General features: G+C 27.9%; 7 protein-coding genes across 7 annotated transcripts; 4 read left to right on the top strand and 3 right to left on the bottom strand.

Moving 5' to 3' along the window:
• Positions 1-87: 87 nt before the first annotated feature.
• Positions 88-756, bottom strand: YPT10 (Rab family GTPase YPT10; the record flags this gene model as incomplete). The annotated part of the gene is made up of 1 exon (XM_064859946.1): positions 88-756. One exon carries the CDS (start codon positions 754-756, stop codon positions 88-90), a length of 669 nt encoding a protein of 222 aa, XP_064713319.1.
• Positions 757-1296: 540 nt separating this feature from the next.
• RIF1 (DNA-binding protein RIF1) lies at positions 1297-7449 on the top strand (the record flags this gene model as incomplete). The annotated part of the gene is made up of 1 exon (XM_064859945.1): positions 1297-7449. The coding sequence occupies one exon, from the start codon at positions 1297-1299 to the stop codon at positions 7447-7449; it is 6153 nt and encodes a 2050-aa protein (XP_064713318.1).
• Positions 7450-7738: 289 nt separating this feature from the next.
• CHK1 (serine/threonine protein kinase CHK1) lies at positions 7739-9451 on the bottom strand (the record flags this gene model as incomplete). Its single annotated transcript, XM_064859944.1, has 1 exon — positions 7739-9451. One exon carries the CDS (start codon positions 9449-9451, stop codon positions 7739-7741), a length of 1713 nt encoding a protein of 570 aa, XP_064713317.1.
• A 900-nt stretch (positions 9452-10351) lies between these two features.
• On the top strand, positions 10352-10816 carry PWA37_003415 (uncharacterized protein; the record flags this gene model as incomplete). Its single annotated transcript, XM_064859943.1, has 1 exon — positions 10352-10816. One exon carries the CDS (start codon positions 10352-10354, stop codon positions 10814-10816), a length of 465 nt encoding a protein of 154 aa, XP_064713316.1.
• A 372-nt stretch (positions 10817-11188) lies between these two features.
• HSM3 (Hsm3p) lies at positions 11189-12682 on the top strand (the record flags this gene model as incomplete). Its single annotated transcript, XM_064859942.1, has 1 exon — positions 11189-12682. One exon carries the CDS (start codon positions 11189-11191, stop codon positions 12680-12682), a length of 1494 nt encoding a protein of 497 aa, XP_064713315.1.
• Positions 12683-12883: 201 nt separating this feature from the next.
• On the bottom strand, positions 12884-14194 carry EFM2 (S-adenosylmethionine-dependent methyltransferase; the record flags this gene model as incomplete). The annotated part of the gene is made up of 1 exon (XM_064859941.1): positions 12884-14194. One exon carries the CDS (start codon positions 14192-14194, stop codon positions 12884-12886), a length of 1311 nt encoding a protein of 436 aa, XP_064713314.1.
• A 538-nt stretch (positions 14195-14732) lies between these two features.
• BIT2 (Bit2p) lies at positions 14733-17483 on the top strand (the record flags this gene model as incomplete). The annotated part of the gene is made up of 1 exon (XM_064859940.1): positions 14733-17483. One exon carries the CDS (start codon positions 14733-14735, stop codon positions 17481-17483), a length of 2751 nt encoding a protein of 916 aa, XP_064713313.1.
• Between the last annotated feature and the right edge of the window lie 210 nt (positions 17484-17693).

Below are 17693 nucleotides of genomic sequence, written 5' to 3'. Positions count from 1 at the left end.
GTTTATATTGTAAAGTGTGTAATCAGTAAAAATTTTATGAACTTTTAATACTCTCTTGCAATATATATTATTGTCCAGTTTCCATGGTCAACAATTGCATTGTCGATTCTTTATATATTTATCCTTCTTTGAATCAATGCCTAATGATATTATATTATTGTTATTATTATTATCATTGAAATATAATTTATCCTTTGGAATTAAATCAACAATAACATTTTCAAATAAATTTGACACATTCTCTCCTGTCTTTGCACTTACCTCTAAATATTTTAAAACAATATTGTTATAATCTTGATTTTTTTTGATATCCAGATATCGTAGCATTGTTTCTCTAATAGCCAACATATCATCATTTTCCTCCAATAGATCGATTTTATTACCCACGATTATTATATTCAGTTTATCATTATCATTATTAGGAATATTATTATATTCATATAGTTTCTCAATCCATATATCGATATCATTCAAAGTAGCATCGATATGAAAATTAGATAAGTCAAAAACAACAATAGCCACATTCGTATTACGATAATACATTGTGGTCAAAGATCTATATCTTTCTTGGCCAGCGGTATCCCATATCTCCAATTGCACAATGTGCTCAGAAGATATTTTTAATTGATGTGAAATGAACGCAGCTCCAATCGTTGCATTATCTCTAAGGAACTGCCCTGTTATATATCTGGTTATGATGGATGTTTTACCCACCGATGATTCTCCTAGAAATACAACTTTCCATGTGAATGCCATTCTTCACTTAATATACATAAATATACATATATATATAGCCCTATTCCCAGATTCCTTCAATCTCACACTGGCCTGTAATTTTTAGAACTCTTCATATATATTGACATGTTCTTATCGCTAATAATGTCACCACATAAAAAACGAGAAAATGACTGACGCAATGAGATAAGGACCTAACAAAAAATAAAATCATTTTCATAAAAAAAAAGACAAAAAAAAATCACTTGAAAAATTTCAGAATCAAAACGAAAATATTGCGACAAAAATTCGAAGTATTTTAGAATAATCGTATGAGATAATGATACAAATCAATTTGATGCAAGGTTTCCAGGCATAATAAAGTCTAATAAAAAATTGGAAGACGAAGAGAAGGGAGTGAAATTAATTATTTGGCAAGTTGGATTATTGATTGTTTTTTTATTTTTAATTTTTTTTTTTATTGGGAAAAATTTATTTCTTCCATTCAATTAGATGACTAATAAAAAAAAAGAACGATTCTAACAATTCAATTCGATCTATAGGTTTTATTTAGATAATAAAATGCCACCTAAATCATCTTCTAAAAGAAATTTACGTGCTTTAGAAGTGTTGGACAAACACATTTCAAAAAGATCTTTAAAAAATAATGAACAGTCTTCAAATTCTTTACCCTGGCTTAACAACCAAACTTTACCGGCTATAATAGAAAATAGCAATAATTCTAGTAATCCTAATAATCTTAAAATCAAGATAAGTCCAAAAAATCAAGATAATATTAATAATCAAAGTTTCAATAACAATAGTAGTAACTGTAATAGTTATGAATCACCAACACCGAAGAGAAGAAAAACTGTGACACAAAACAATATAATAAGTAGACAATTGTTTAATCAAAATAATCTGGCTGAAACTGAAGATGAAGATAACAATAATTTAAATTCTTCTCCGATCAAAAAAACTGTTTCATTCTCAGATCATATTGAAATTGAATCATCGCCACTTAAAAATAGTTTTTATTTCAATGGTTCACCTACTAGAGTACCGCAATATCAACAAGATTTTAACAGTATTATAGCATCCTCGCCAAGAATTAATAAATCACCTCCAAAATCAATATTAAAAAAAAAGAATGAGATAAATATATCTAAAAATGCATCAATGATATCAAATAATAATAATCATAATCGTAAGAAAAATAAAAGCACTAGTGATATTAGTCTTAATAACAATCCTTCACAATTTATTATAAATAATAAAAATATTCTTAATATAACTAATAAAGATTCCACAATCGATAATGCAAATCTTCCTACTACTACTACTGCATCTACTAATATTGACGATCCATTTCAACTTGAATATTGGGCAAGTGGTGAAATACATAGTTTATCTGATAGCAGAAATTTAATAGAATTCAAAAATATTATTATAGGTGGATTATTTATATTGGAGCATGATTCATATCCGTATAATGAAAAAAGATTCGAAATCTATGCAACTTTTAACAATATTATACCTATTATTACAATGAAAAATATAAATGATGTAAATGAAAAAAAGATTAATATTTTAATCGAGAATTTCATAAAAATTATAAAAATTTGTATACCACAATGGAATTTGACACAAAAGAAGTTATTAAAAAATGACATAATAACCAATAGTAATAATATTTTAACAGGTCAAAATAGCAAAAGTAAAAATCTTAAGAAAAATAAAGAAACAAAGATGGATAAAGAAAATGACAATGTGATAAAAGATGATAAAAATCATGATAACAAAAATGATAACGATAATCCGAAAGATCCATTTGTTTCCAGGTTATATTATCAAATAGTGAAGTTTTTTACCATTCTCTTATCAAATTTTAAAATTGTCAAATGGTTATCCAATAATAATGATATACAATCAGAAATTAAAATAATCTACCAATATTCTTTAAATGCATTAACTGATATTAAATCCAATAAACCAATTCTTATTTCCAATCTTACTTTTTTGAAAGAGGAAAAGTTTTATACTTACTACGCCACTAGGCCCGAAATTGTTAATTTAATTCATGCTATACCAAATATTAAAGCCATTAATAGTCAAAACTATATGTTAGAAAAGGTATATTATGTCAAGTCTTTATTGAATAAATTTCCAAACTTGATGATAAAACATATGGATATTTGGTTATGTAGTGATCTCTTACCGCAAATAATTATTGAATATGATACTTATTCTGAAAAATTAAGTATTATTTCGATTTCTCTACTATTGGATCTATTAAAAAAAATATATGACACAAGCAATATCAGCATAAAAGAGTTGTATTCTACAATTGTTAATACTCCTGTTAAAAATGTATTTTCACCACAATATTTCAAAAAACTTCAGCAATCTTACACAAATATTATGTCTATACCAAAAGATGTTAACATTGATGCTGTTACCCTTGAAACATTATTGTTTCATCACATAGTATATTTATTGCAAACCAAAAAATCTTATAAGATCGCCATGGATCTTTGGTTAACTTTAGTGGGAATATTGTTTAGTAATACTACAATGATACAAACATTTATTAATATTTGCATAAAAAATAATAAATGGTTGACTTTAAATAAACTCGCTTTTGAATCTGACAGTGATCATGCCAAACTTTTGGCTTTAAAATCATGGAGGATATTAATTTATCCAATATGTATGAATATGCATAAACTTTCTTCTGAAGAAAGAGTTAAATGTTATAAGATTCTTGATATCCCGTTTTTTATGTCTCAACACGCAGTATTTCTACAAAATATTTCAGTTGGTGTTTCATTTATAACTAGAGCAATCACTTATACAATTGCATGTTATTTTTATAATTCAAAGTTATCCATTGACTCTGCTAAACCGTTGTTTTGTAATATTTGGAATGAATTAATTATTCCGATGTTTGAACGAGTTCTCTCTTTCAAATCCACTAATAATGAATTGCAAAAGCTAATCTGTGATATATTCATCAGGTTATTAGGCGGGACTGTTATAGTTAAGCAACCTTCCTCAAATTATAAAGATAAATTATCCAACCCTCAACAAGTGGTTCCTATCAAAGTTATTGCAACAGTTGGAATACATTTGAATGAAATACCTTCTTTACCAACAAATCTAGAAAATGTATGGTATCCAATGGTAAAAGATTTCACCACTAAACTTATAAAAGAATATGGTAAAGAGATAGATTGTTTAGCTCTGCTCTATGCTTTAATTAATGCAACACCAGAAGCACAAATAAAGTCATCTACTTTTATAGAATTAACTGAATTAGTATCTTTTTACCTGAAAAATATTTGCCACCTACCTTTGAATTCGATTGATATTTTTTCTACACTTTCTCCCACATTATTTATGAAATTTTCATCGCTTATATTTACAGAAGAAGACAACCATTTAGCGAATTATTTTGGACATTTTAAAATGATAAAATTTGATGGTACTGATATTGTAGTTAGTTTATTGAAAGATATAATTAAATCCATGCGAAGTCAATTACCTGAACTTTTGATATTTTACAAGTTTTTAGATATTCCTGATGAATATTGCCACAAATATATTGTCAATTGGTTAAGTTCGACACTCTTATCACCTACCATGGATTTTAGATCTTTTAAGGTATTAATAGATTTTATTAAAACTATCCCAGAAACATCCATAATTGACAATTTTCTAACAATATTTTCAAGAATGGAACAATCATACTTTGACATTTTTTTTTCTAAATGTATTTCATGGCCCCCAAATTCTTTGCAATGTTTCATTAATGGTTGTCTTTCCACAAATGACCCTAAATTGTTGAACTTTACAATTGATCTTATAAAAGAGGTATCACCCTTCCAACACTCATTATTTATTAATACATTGCCTATTTTGTATGAAAAGGGGATGTCTACTTTTATTCAAGTGTTTACACTGGACCACCCGGATATCTTAGAAACTATGGAGCCGAGTTTTTATCCATACGTCAATAAAGACTCCCAACAATCTTTGTTGCCATTTCTCACTCAACATATATCAATGATATCCAATGAAAAAAAAAATTATGTACTGGATAGGTTATTAAAAGAAGAAGGATTAGTTTCTGTAATAAACAAATCTGAGTTGTTTTTCTCTATTTTGTTTAACTCATCGAGTGATTTTTCTCAGGATGATCAAAAGAAGATGATTTTGAAATTACTGAATAAAGCATATGAAGAAATGAACTGGGATGTATTTAGTATTGTTATAGAACACACCTTACATTTTACAAATATTAATTATGTGGAAATGTTTTTTTCAAACCATAATGCAAAAGTATACGAAATAATGAGTTATTTTCCTATCAGTCTTATAGTTAATCTGTGTTCCAATGGGGGTAAAATAGACGGATTGATAGACCAAGCAATAAGTCAGATGTTTAAAAACAAAGATGCAGATTTTAGAATATCATTAATTAGAGCTTTCTTAAATTTGAAGAAATATAGTGATCTGAATAAGTTTATTGATGTCATTGTTTTCTTTTTGTTTGATGATACAACAGGATTATCAGAGATACAAAAAAATAAGAAGTTGAAGCTATTCAGAGATATTTTAACAAAAATACGTAGTGATGACGGCACTATTTTGGTGAATGTTTTGAATTCTGTTGTTTCCTATTTTCCTTTTATAAAATCTGATTTTAAAATAGAGTTGTTGGAAAGTATACCAAAAGCTCTTGGTAAAGAATCAGATAAATCATGCTACTCCAATCAAATAATTAAAATAAATTTAGAATTAGAAAGGTTGTATAAAACAAATTTAGAAATATCCAAAAATTCTAAGAAGGATAAAATTGAAATAACTTCTTCTTCAAAAGAATATTTACAGAATACTATAAATCAAGAAAATGACAAAGCTGAGATACAAGTGCCAGTAACTCAAAAAATTGATATAGTCTGTCACGATATGGTAAACGAGGTGATGCCAACTTCGCTTACTAGCATCTCTAGTGTAGAAAATAAAATAATTACATCCAGTAACTGTATGTCTTTTAATGAAGCTACGAGTTTAGTGAAGAGGAAAAATAATTTTACTAGTAAACGTTCTACAGAAAAACAAGCTCAATTAAAAGTAGCCACTAGTACACAGATTAATTTCACTAGATGTAGTATACAATCGTTATTGGATTCAGAAAATATAGATAAAAAAGATAAAAATACAGAAGAAGTAGTATTATCTTTTCCTGAAGATGTGAATAATAAAGAGAATAAACTTGTTGGAAATAATGATAATTCTTCGACAATAAAGGAAGTTGAGAGACTATCACATATAAATAAAACTAAAATAGAACCAACACAGGATATAAATCCTGGGATTGATATTCATAAAATATTTGACACTAGCAAAAATGAAAAGTTACTAAAAGGATTGACTATAAAGACAGGTCATTCAAAATTTTTATCATCCCCAGTTTCGAAAGAGGTTGATCTAAAAAATGAAAGTAATAGTTTGATCTTTTCCTCACCAATTAGAAGAATTTCAGAAAAACTATCACTTGAGTTAGAGGGTTTGTCTCAACATCCAGATGTTATATGTACTACAGATAAAAGATCCAAGGTGAACAAAATAGTTGATGATAGTAAAACTTTTCTTATAAATAAACTTTCTTCATCTGTGTCAAGCTTGTTAACTGAAGAGCGTAACTTATCTGTATCTCAATCACATAGTATTAGTGATAGTAATAGTGATGTAAATATGAAAACAAACAATATACATATTATTGTAAGTGATGTTCATGAAAATATTACATCACAAGAAAAAGATGTATCTAATATAATTCAAAATCATGTATGCTTAGACAATACTGAACACAAACAAAGAGAAAATTTAGAAGCTGTTGAAATGCACAATTCTTTAGACGATAATAGGGCAGTAGCAGGGTTAAATATACATAATAATACTGAAATACCTAATAATGATTTATTTTGTCAATCGAATAAAGAAACTGAACAGATAAATAATCATGAATCTCAGTCACTATCAACTGATAATATTAATATCGACAGAAGTTTGAATGTAACAAACAAGTTTGTGAATAAAGAAGTCAAAGATAAGGAAGAACATAAGGAGACAGAAAATGAAAGTACTGAACGAATATCAGCAATAACAAAAGAGAATACCGTTAAAGATATCAAGGAAGAAGAGACAAACACAATCCGTATTCCAATCTTTAATTCCTTAAAATTACATGATAGACAAACCAGTCAAGAAACTATGAATATCAATAATATGAAGGTTCAAGAATCAGCTCAGACAGATGTTTTGCAGGCTATTCCAGAGAATCAAAATCATCTGGTGTTAAATATAAAGAATGGTAATGGTAATAATATCGCAGTTATTGAGGACAACAAGAACTCACAAAATAAGACTACTAAATATAAAGAACAAATAGAGAATGAGGATTTTCTACAAGATTCGTACATTATTAATAGTGAAGAAGACCATCAAAAGGAAAATGATAATGTAGGTAAAAATGGAAATTCAAGGGAAGCTATATCTTCTTTAAAGAATCATTTCCCTTCAAAGAAAACTAGAAAGTTAGTTAGTAGACTACATAATTTTTCTGCAGCAGATTTAGCAGCTATACCAATTGCAGAAAGAAGAAATTTACGGGTTGAATTACTTGATTTTATGATGAAATTAGAATATTATAACACTGATGAAATATAGGAGTGTTTGAGATTGAAGTAGCCATAGGAAATTTTGATAGATATTATCTACTTCTTCCTATATTTTCATTATTTTTATCTTTTTATTGAGAAAAAATATTCTATTTTCATGTATATATACTTACAATTGATATTTATTATAAAAAAATATAGTTGTTGTAAAATTTATAAATTAATGCATTACTAAATATTAATATATTATATCGATATAAAGATTACGTCTGATATTATTACAATTTATTTTGTGGATTAGGGTACCCACTTTTTTTTCATGCTTTTTTTTTGTTAATTCAATTCTTATTGGGTACTAGTATGATATCTTTACAACATACAGCAATCTTTTTGAAAAGTCTACGCCATTCTAATGGATCACCCTTCTTTCTTTGAAATTCAAGAACTTTCAATTGATTATTAATTAAATTAATAACGATTGATCCATTTAAAGTAGAGAATCTTCTATCTACAGTTCTAATATTTATCTGTAAAGGGAATATTGTCTTGTCAACATCACAGTCATCTATTAATTTTAAATAAGTATCAAATAAATCAGGTTTAACAGGTATACCACATAAATGTAAAGAATTTTCTAAAAACGATAAGACAGTATCCATTGATTCTAGAGAATAAAATTTTGTTAAATTGAAAGGTCTAAACTTTAAATCCATATTTTTATACTGGTCGACCCTAGAATTATTATCATGATTATTTGTAAATTGTAAAATGGCTACATCATTGCTTATAAGATCTAACCATTTTTTTTCTATCTTTTTTGGAATATAAAATGTCTCATATTGAGTGTTAAAGACAATATTATTATCAAAGTGTTGGTATTGTGTCAGTTTAGAATTGAAATTATTTAGCTCAGTTGTTTGTAAATTTGCAACATCATTTTGTAAAGGTTGTGTGGATATCATTTTATTACTATGCCTATTTCCAGGAAACTTATAGTTCCATTTAATAGAGTTGTCTACAATTAAAGGATCTTGAGTCATTAGAGTATCAAAAGTTTTGTTTGTTAGAGAGACTTTCAAATTTGACATTAAAGCTTTTGCCAAACCATAAGGATCTTTACAAAGCATGTTAGAATTCGCAAATTTGTTGTGTTTATAATACCATGGATGTTTCTGTAAATTAATTATGGTTAATCTTTTTAGGGGATCAAACTGCAATAATTTTCTTAATAGACTTAAATGAGTTAAATTGATCTTGCACCAAGGACTAGAATGAATTATATTACCATTGTGATCAATAAAATTTCGGAAGTTTGAATCCTCTTTAGTTGGCAATTGCCACGGTATTTCTCCAGTCAGAAGAACAAAGACAAAAATACCAATAGACCAGATATCTGTTAAATTTGCATGATATTTATCTGCTTTAGATGAAGTAAAGATTTCAGGAGCCATGTAAGGTGGTGATCCAACAGTATCATAAAATTGTTTTAGAGTTCCATCTTTATTTTTAAATTTTGTAGCAAAACCAAAATCTGCTAGTTTTAAATTACCATACCTATCCAACAAAATATTTTCAGGTTTGATGTCTCTATGTGCAATACCATGATTATTGTGTAAGAAAGATATTGCATTAATTAGTTGTTGGAAATAAAATTGTGCTACATCGTTATCTACGCCTATATCTGGTTCAATTTTATCAAAAAGGTCACCTCCATCAGCCATCTCCAAGATCAAATAAAGGTAGTCATTTTTGATATTATAATCCAAGAGTTTTAAGATATTTGGATGATTGGAACATTTTGAATGTAGCAGGACTTCCTTATATATTTTCTTGTCTTTGATACCGTTTTGTTTACACTTAATCAAATCAATAAATTTGATTGCGACAACTGTGGAAGATTCATTATTGTCAATATTATCATCTTTTAAAGATGCAGATTTTATTATTCCAAAGGATCCTTGTCCTAAAGTCTCACCTAATGTAAATCCATCAATCTGAGGTATGATATCTTGGTCTTCAATTATCTGACTTGGAATGATGTCACCATCCATGGGGAGTCAAGTACACAAAAAAAATGAAGGAAAAAAGCAAAAATAAAATTGTGTTAGTTTATATGGAGATTATATGTTATGTAATAATATCCAAGTGTCCTTGACCACTAATTATTGACATGTATAGATGTATGCATATATATTAATTTGGTGTTGTCGTTGTTGTTTACTTTTCTATATTTTTTCCAAGTGACTTTCAGTCTTTTCCTCGAGAAAAAAAAAGCGATGAGATCAGATTTTGATCGCATTTTATTGTGTTTAAAGTTTCTTAAGACAAACAAAGAAAAAATAGATAAAAACTACGCATCTCTACTTACCAAGTATATTTAGACATATATATGTATCTGTGTATGTGTCGTATTTCGTAGGTTTGGTAACAGTCTTTGTTATCAAGCAGGATGTATTGTCGTAAAGGTTAAATAAACAAAGAATATCATTGCCATACATGCATTGCTGTAAGATCTGCTGAAGAAAACAAAAAGCAACTGGAGATCTTTTGTTTTGTATTGTATTAATTTTTTCGGTCTCCTATTGTACTGCCAAATAAAGGGAAAAAAATCCCTCACAAGCATTGCTATCGGAATTTACGGGTTTCTCCATCCCTGACATCCACAGTGAAATAAACAAAGAAAAGAGCTTACATATTATATGTATAATACATAATATGTATATATATAAATATATATATGCATGTATGTATTTATGTGTGTGTTCCAATAGGCATGGCTACAAATTGTTCTATTTATGGTGGTAGATATATTTGACAGTAGATAGTTTAGATTATATTACCAACCAGAGTACCACAAAAAGACAAAAGAAATAATACTAGTAGTAATAATATTCCTTCATATGTAAATGTGTGAGAGTTAAAAAAAGTCGACAAGTAAAAAATAAGATAAAATGAAAATTGTTATAGTTGAAGCATTAGATCAAAACACGTTTGTACACAATTTTGATCTTAAAAACGATACTTTGCAGGATATCAGGCAATGGTTACAATCATCCATAAAACAGAAATTGCCGTTTAGTCAATATAAATTTGTGCAAAGATATCCACCATATCATAGATACAATATGCTTGAAGATGAATTAGTAAAGTTGGATTTATTAAATATAAAATTCAATAATGAATCTTTAATTCTGGTTAGAGAGAATAATTATGATAGTAACAATAGTCAATATAATAAATGGAGATATATTGTGTCTTTTCTACCAATAAAAATATATCTATTAGTTAGAATTGTATGGGACTATATTAAATGTATTGATAGAGAAAAGATGGACTATATTTTGGTTGATTCAAATAGCATAGATTCTTTCTCTTCCATTAGTCACAACAGCAATAATAAACTAATGGAATTGTAGACATAACTAACAAACATATTATCATTGTTATTAGTGATAACCTTCCAAATAATATCTACTCTCTGATATATAGTGTAGCATCTTACATTAATGTTCTTCAGTTGACTATTCAATATCGTATTTTCTGTATGTTATATATTTTCAAAAAAAAAAAAAAAAAAAAGAAGAAGAGTTCATAGAAAAAATAGCGAAAGGAAAAGGGAAAAAAAGAAATAACTAAACAAATAAAAGGATTAGAATCGCAAAATCTGTAGATTATATAGATGATATGGAGAAACGAAGAAAACTGTAAATACTTAATATTATTAAGTATATAATGAATTACTAGAACAAAAAGCTCATATTTACGTATATATATATATATATTTAAAGATGACTGAGATTGAAGAACTTATTCGAAAGTTTAATGATTTAGTGGCAAATCTTGTTTCTAAAAATGCCAATGATGTCAATAAATTGGTTGAAAAATTGAACACCACCATTACTCAATGCTCATTACAATTAAATGTTCTGACAAAAATCCCGTTTTCTACTGAACAGACATTGTTATCGATTAAAAAACTGTTACTGTTTTCTTCTTCACTTTCTTCTTCTTCTTCTATAATTGAAAATTTAGATTATGATACATTATCAGAATTTTTAAATATTTTGATTAATTTGACTTCATTTGAAGATATTTTAAAAATTTTCAATATTGGAGATTTACAAATGGCATTAAAATCTGGTACAGTTCCTTTAATTCAATCTGCATGTTTAATTATATCAAATTCCTATCCAAAAGGAATCTTTGCTTCTACAATAATATTTGATATTCTGTTAGATTTATATTTTAATGAAGACATATCGATTAGTATAATTAATGAGATTGATAAAATTTGGGTGAGATTACTGTCTGATCAATTAATAAGAGATAACATATTAAAAAATAACTATAAATTGTTAGAGGTAATCAAGAAAAATTTGAAGCCAACCCCTACAGTTAGATTATTAAATTTATTAAACATTTTACTAGAAAATATGCATTCACAAAATGAATTTAATTCCAATATATTTATTTTCTCCAATGATACAATATTAAAAATCCTTCATGACGATATTTTATTGTTCTTGCATATAATTAAATATTATAGTGAATGGTTTACTTATATTAGGAATAACCAGAATTATTATTGGCTATTAGAATATTTAAAACCAATTATATTTTTAATGGGTTCAATTTTTGATCAAAGAGATCAATACCCTGATTTAATATATTTTGCCAAGATCCCAGTTTTCAAATTCTTTCAAGAAGTTTCATATTTACCATCTTCGTCAATTGAATCAGATATGCAAATATTTAAGGACCTAGATGAAAAATATTTACATGTATCAATAGAAAATGAATTTATTAATGATTATTTATCATTTATTAATCCAGACTATTTGTACAGGTTCTACAGATCAATTATAGATAATTATGTTGTTTTGACTGCAACACAATTACTAATTTTTAGAAATTTGATTTCAAGTAAGAGTACATTTGAATTAATCCAAAATAAATTGGACGCAGAATCAATACTTTCATTACCTTATTTAGAGCAAATGGTTCTTTTAGAGAAAATGACAAAATATGAATATTCAATAAACTACTTGATTTACCAATTGCCGAAGGTTATGACAAATTTAATTGACAATAATGATAATCATATAAAAGAGCCAGAAACTGTACAATTAAGAAGTGAAATTATAGATGCTTTGATAAAATTGTCCCCTGAAGTTTTAAATGTTTGGTATAAACCATTAAAGGCTGAATATGTTAAGGTTTGTAATAATGTCGATACAAATAGAGTAGAACAACCAATTGTTGCAAGTTCTTTTAGTCAATAATCAGAAAAAAAAAAAACAGGAAAGGGGAAAGGAACAATATATCTACACAAAAAAGAAGAAGATTGTGTAGAAGATCTATCATGTGGTTAACGTATAATTGTTTATATAAAAATATAATAGAGAGATAAACTGATATGGATATGTGACACCTACGAAGGGAATATATCTACAATTATCATTGATTAATATTATATAGTTGTATTATCCACGTATAATTTTTCTATATAAATATGTAACTAGTCCCCAATCGTCATAGCCTTCCTCATATTTTTGTTCTATGATAGATAGGTTTGCATCTTTTAAAAGATTATTTAATGATTGTCTTTCTTTGGCATATTTTTTTCTTATAGGAATCTGTAAATGGCACACTCCATTTGGTTTCATAAATTTATCAATCATATTAACAACCCATTTAGGATGCTCTGGTGAATATATTGGATCTGCCACTAAAATTATGTCAAATTTATTATCTCCATATTTTTCTATAAATGTGCTAGGATCAGTCCAGTCTAATACATCTACTTGAACTAATCCATCGAGTTCATTATCCTTAACGTTTTGTCTTAAATTATCAACAATTTCTGGTAGATCCGTCAAAAAAATTTCAATATTAGCATTCTCGTTTTTATATAACTCTTTCCATTTAGTAGCCCATGCAATACCGACTAATCCTGTCCCAGAGCCTAATTCAAGTACTCTTAGAGAACATGAGCCTTTAGAGTATTCAATATTAAAATTTTCGTCTTTTTCGACTAGTCCTTGTGATAGGATCATTGAAGATCCCCAAGTTTTCCATCCTAGATTATCTGCTGTTAAAGATGGTTCATATAACTTTATAATTGTTTGTAAATTATTAAATTGAAAGTTACGATGTATGGAAGGTAATGCAGTTCTACCACAGGATTCACTTATTCTCTTGCTAGCCTCTTTTAATATTGATTCAATTAGATCTGTTTCATTTGAATTCTGAGAAGTATATTGCTCAAAGAATCGAAGAATGGAGGTATAATAGTTTAGTAATTTATCCTTTGATTCCGTTGTTTTCAGACACGGTATTTTAGTTATTATCTTTGTTATTGTATTCAATAGAGAATTTGGCCATTTTGTAGTGTACCATTGAACTATTTCTTCCAGACATTTTTGATCTATATCTCTTTTCAAGCAAAACTCTTCTAATTCTGTGTGTGTAAGAGTAGTGGCATAATCATCATCATTGTTAATTATGGTGCTGTTAGCATTCAGAGTAGTTTCACTTTTGAAATTCAACTGATTGTCATTACGCAATAATTTTAGAACAGTAAAGATTATATTGGGTGTAGCATATCTTACTGATGGTAAATCTAAAACTGTTATTGGAACGTTCTCTTCATCGTCATTAATATTTTTCATGCTGGAGTCCTCATACTTATAATCAGAAGATAATGTGTTATCAGAAATGTTAAATTCTATAGTAAATTTGTTTGCAGCAATATTCATTTCAGATCCATCATATAAGTCTAATGGGTCGAACATGATCAATAAATATATCTTTCTTCTTTTAATATTCTATAGTTTTATTGTTTATTTATGTAATATGAGGGAGTTCATGATTAGATATAGAAATAAGAATATAAACGCTACCAAACTAATTACGAATGTGCGTATTTTGTTCATTAATTTGTTGTCAACTTGTGATTCTACGTTTTTGGTGTTCCCATCCTACCTTATTATCATATCTAAAATTATTTTTTCAAATCTTTAAATGTGAAGAAATTGAGATATTCTGGCACCCAAAAGTCATAAAGTCTTTTTACAATATGATATACGTAGAAATGTGGGTATGTTAAGGGAAGATATATCAGATGTAATGTATACATAAATGAAGCAACGTGAGATGAATCATTATTTGAGAGACCACCGTTATTTAGACACGTGAACCAGACATTGTAAGGGTTGTTTTGTTTTCAATAAGTTATAGTAATTTATCGTCAGTGTCATTTTCTCGAAAAAGTTCCTGTTGGCAGTCGTCACAGTACACAGATATCAGTATATTCAAGCAATTACTAACAATATGAGTACTAAATTGGAACATAAAGTTGACACACAATTACCAGTGACTACTATAAGAAAGGGGGAAAGTGTGAAGCTACGCTCTTCATCAAGTCCACCTGAAACTATAGATAAAAGTGTAATTGGAATTAGTCCCAAGAAAGAAAAACCACGAGTTTATAGTATATCATCTGATATCATCCCTCAAACTATAATAGTGGGTGAAAAACCTTCGCGAGAACGTGGTAACAGTAGACTTAGTAATACAACTACATCTGCACTATCTAATTTGACTGTAGAGACAGTAAATGACAGTGTTGACACAAATAAACCATTGACTAGTAGTAGTATTATTGATAAAGATGTAATTTCAAGTAATTATGATAACTTGCAAAAATTGAATAAAAATGTTAATGATAAATACAGGGATCTGTCAAGCAAAAATAATATACCTAAATGGTCTAATGTAGGATTTCAATCCATTTTCCGAGGTCCCAAATCAAAAAAATCCAATATTAGTATAACATCGGATAGATCTTCTATATCTTCTGCTTCGTCAAATGCACATTCCACAACTATGCCCGTAACACACTCTAATAAGCATGATACAAACACTACAGCATCTACGAACAATAATAGCAAAACATTAAATAGTCCTGATGATTCTTCCAATATTGTTAGGAAGACAAATATAAAACCAATAAGAAAAAGTTCAGATTCCTTTGATAAATCTTTGAGATCGTTTGGACCATTGCATTCTTTAAGGTTAAGACATACTACTAATGATTTTACACCATTACATTCAAATGTAGAGACTAATGTTGAACCTTACAAAAGAAGAAGGGATTCCATATTCAGTTTGACAAAAATCAGAGACGATAGTGATAAACAGTTACCTAGGAATAACAATAGTAATAGTAAGATTACTATTGCTTATAATGATACCAATAGTAATAATCAGTTGAGAAAGAATTCTGATACTTTAATCACAAATTCCCTAATTAATCTTAGTGATCAAGAAACGATATCTTCAAATAATCTTAATGTTGATAAAACCCGTACTAATAGGGAGCGTACTACGGGTAATTCGATGAGAAGAAATACTTCAAACGCCACTCTGTCACTTATCTCTACTATTAGTCATAGTAGTGGTGGTGGCAACAACAACAATAATAGTAATAGTAATAGTGCTAATAAAAATAACCCATTTATTAAATTTACAAAAAAAATATTCCGTAGTAAAAGCAGTCAGCATCTTAAAGATACAACAGAGCCTGTTATACCAAACTCGTTAGGCAAATTTTTACATTCTTCTATAGGAAGGCATAGATCACCTGTTCATTTTATTCATAGCACCACAGGTGGAATAATAGACTCGGGGAAATCCGTATATTCATTTAATCCAAGTGTTTTGAATGCTACCAATGATGCTGCATTAGCTATCACTCAACAAGATGACATTTTGGATTCTACAAATGTAGCAATTTTACATGATTTGTTAAAAAATTTATCATCCTTGAAAGCCAATTATAGAAATTTCAATACTCAAGAATTGATCATATTATCAGGTAACATCTGGGGAATTTATTGTAGTGTTGTCGTAGAATTATTCAAGAACCAAAGGATATGGCATTTACCAGCAAAAATAGAAGATTTAAATCGTATTTTAAGGTTTTATATTAAATTGAAGACAAGATCAAAGATAGCTATAACATGGGCTAAGTTGATTTTTGAAATAGAAGAATTTATTGTAACTTCATTGTATGTATTTGAGAATCAAGTTGTTTTTAATTATAGTAACGAAGATACAATAAATACTGCTTTAAAAAGATTAGGTGTTTTATGGCAAATATTTTATCAAGAAATATATTATGATGTTGTTGCTGTACTTTTACCATTAGAGACAGATTATCAAAATCAAATAAAATTAAATGATGTTTACAAACGAAATAGATTAAGTTTAACAAAAAGAAAAAATGAAAACAACTCTAGTTTGCATATCTCAAATAGAAGCAAGAGTTATGATTATAATAATGATAAACATGAGCGTAATGTCAATGATAACAATGAGAATAATGAAGTGCAAAGCCTTGACGATTATCTTGCCCCTGAGATTATTGGTTTGAGAAGACTAGATAGTGATGATACTAGTATGAAAAAAAATAGTGATTATAATAGCAATGCATTAAGTGCAATTACTCCAACTAGTGTAAATTCATCATCAAGCAATTTGATTACACAAATGGGTAATAATATGTTTTTAGACTTGAATATTGATTTTAACAAAGTTAACCGTAGTAATGGTAACTTAAATGTAAATGGGAATAACAATTATAGCAATAATAGTAATAATGGTAGTGGCAGTGGTAGTGGCAGTAGCAATAATGATAAGAATAATAATTATAGCATTAACACAGCAACTTCTATTCCAAATATTAATGTTAATATTAATAATTATAATAGTAGTAGTAATATTAATGGTAATAGTGTCAATGTAGGCATCAACGGGAAATTTTCTATTGAAGATATGTTGTTGAGATGTTTTAGAGATTCGATCGTCCTACCATATTATCAAAATTTCATCCATAGTGATGAAGGGGTATCAAAAAGTTTTTACACTTATATTCTGAATGAAGAAGAGGAGAGTGGTGTTACAGAAGAAGATAAACTGATATTATTACAATGTTTAGGGATACTAAGTACCATTCAAGGTAAAGATGGGAATCAACAAATCATTGAAGATTTATTAGAGGGTGTTAGAATGAGTATTTGAAAGATTACACTCCTGTAAACGTATATAGATATGTAGATATATGTATATATGTGTGGGGGTTATATGATTTCATTCAGCGTAATACATAATATTTTACACAAAAATAGTGAGATTTCTTTTTCTTTTTTTCTTTTTTAAACTTTCGTAATCAATTTTTTCTTTATATGAAGTATAATGGTCCACTATGAGGATTACCCCTTCCTTTCTTTT

This window comes from Arxiozyma heterogenica (assembly GCF_036370985.1).
Source record: "Arxiozyma heterogenica strain weizmannii chromosome Unknown scaffold_27, whole genome shotgun sequence".
NCBI lineage: Eukaryota > Fungi > Ascomycota > Saccharomycetes > Saccharomycetales > Saccharomycetaceae > Arxiozyma > Arxiozyma heterogenica.
Note: the sequence above shows the minus strand (reverse complement) of the source record. Positions and strands in the feature narration are given on the sequence as shown.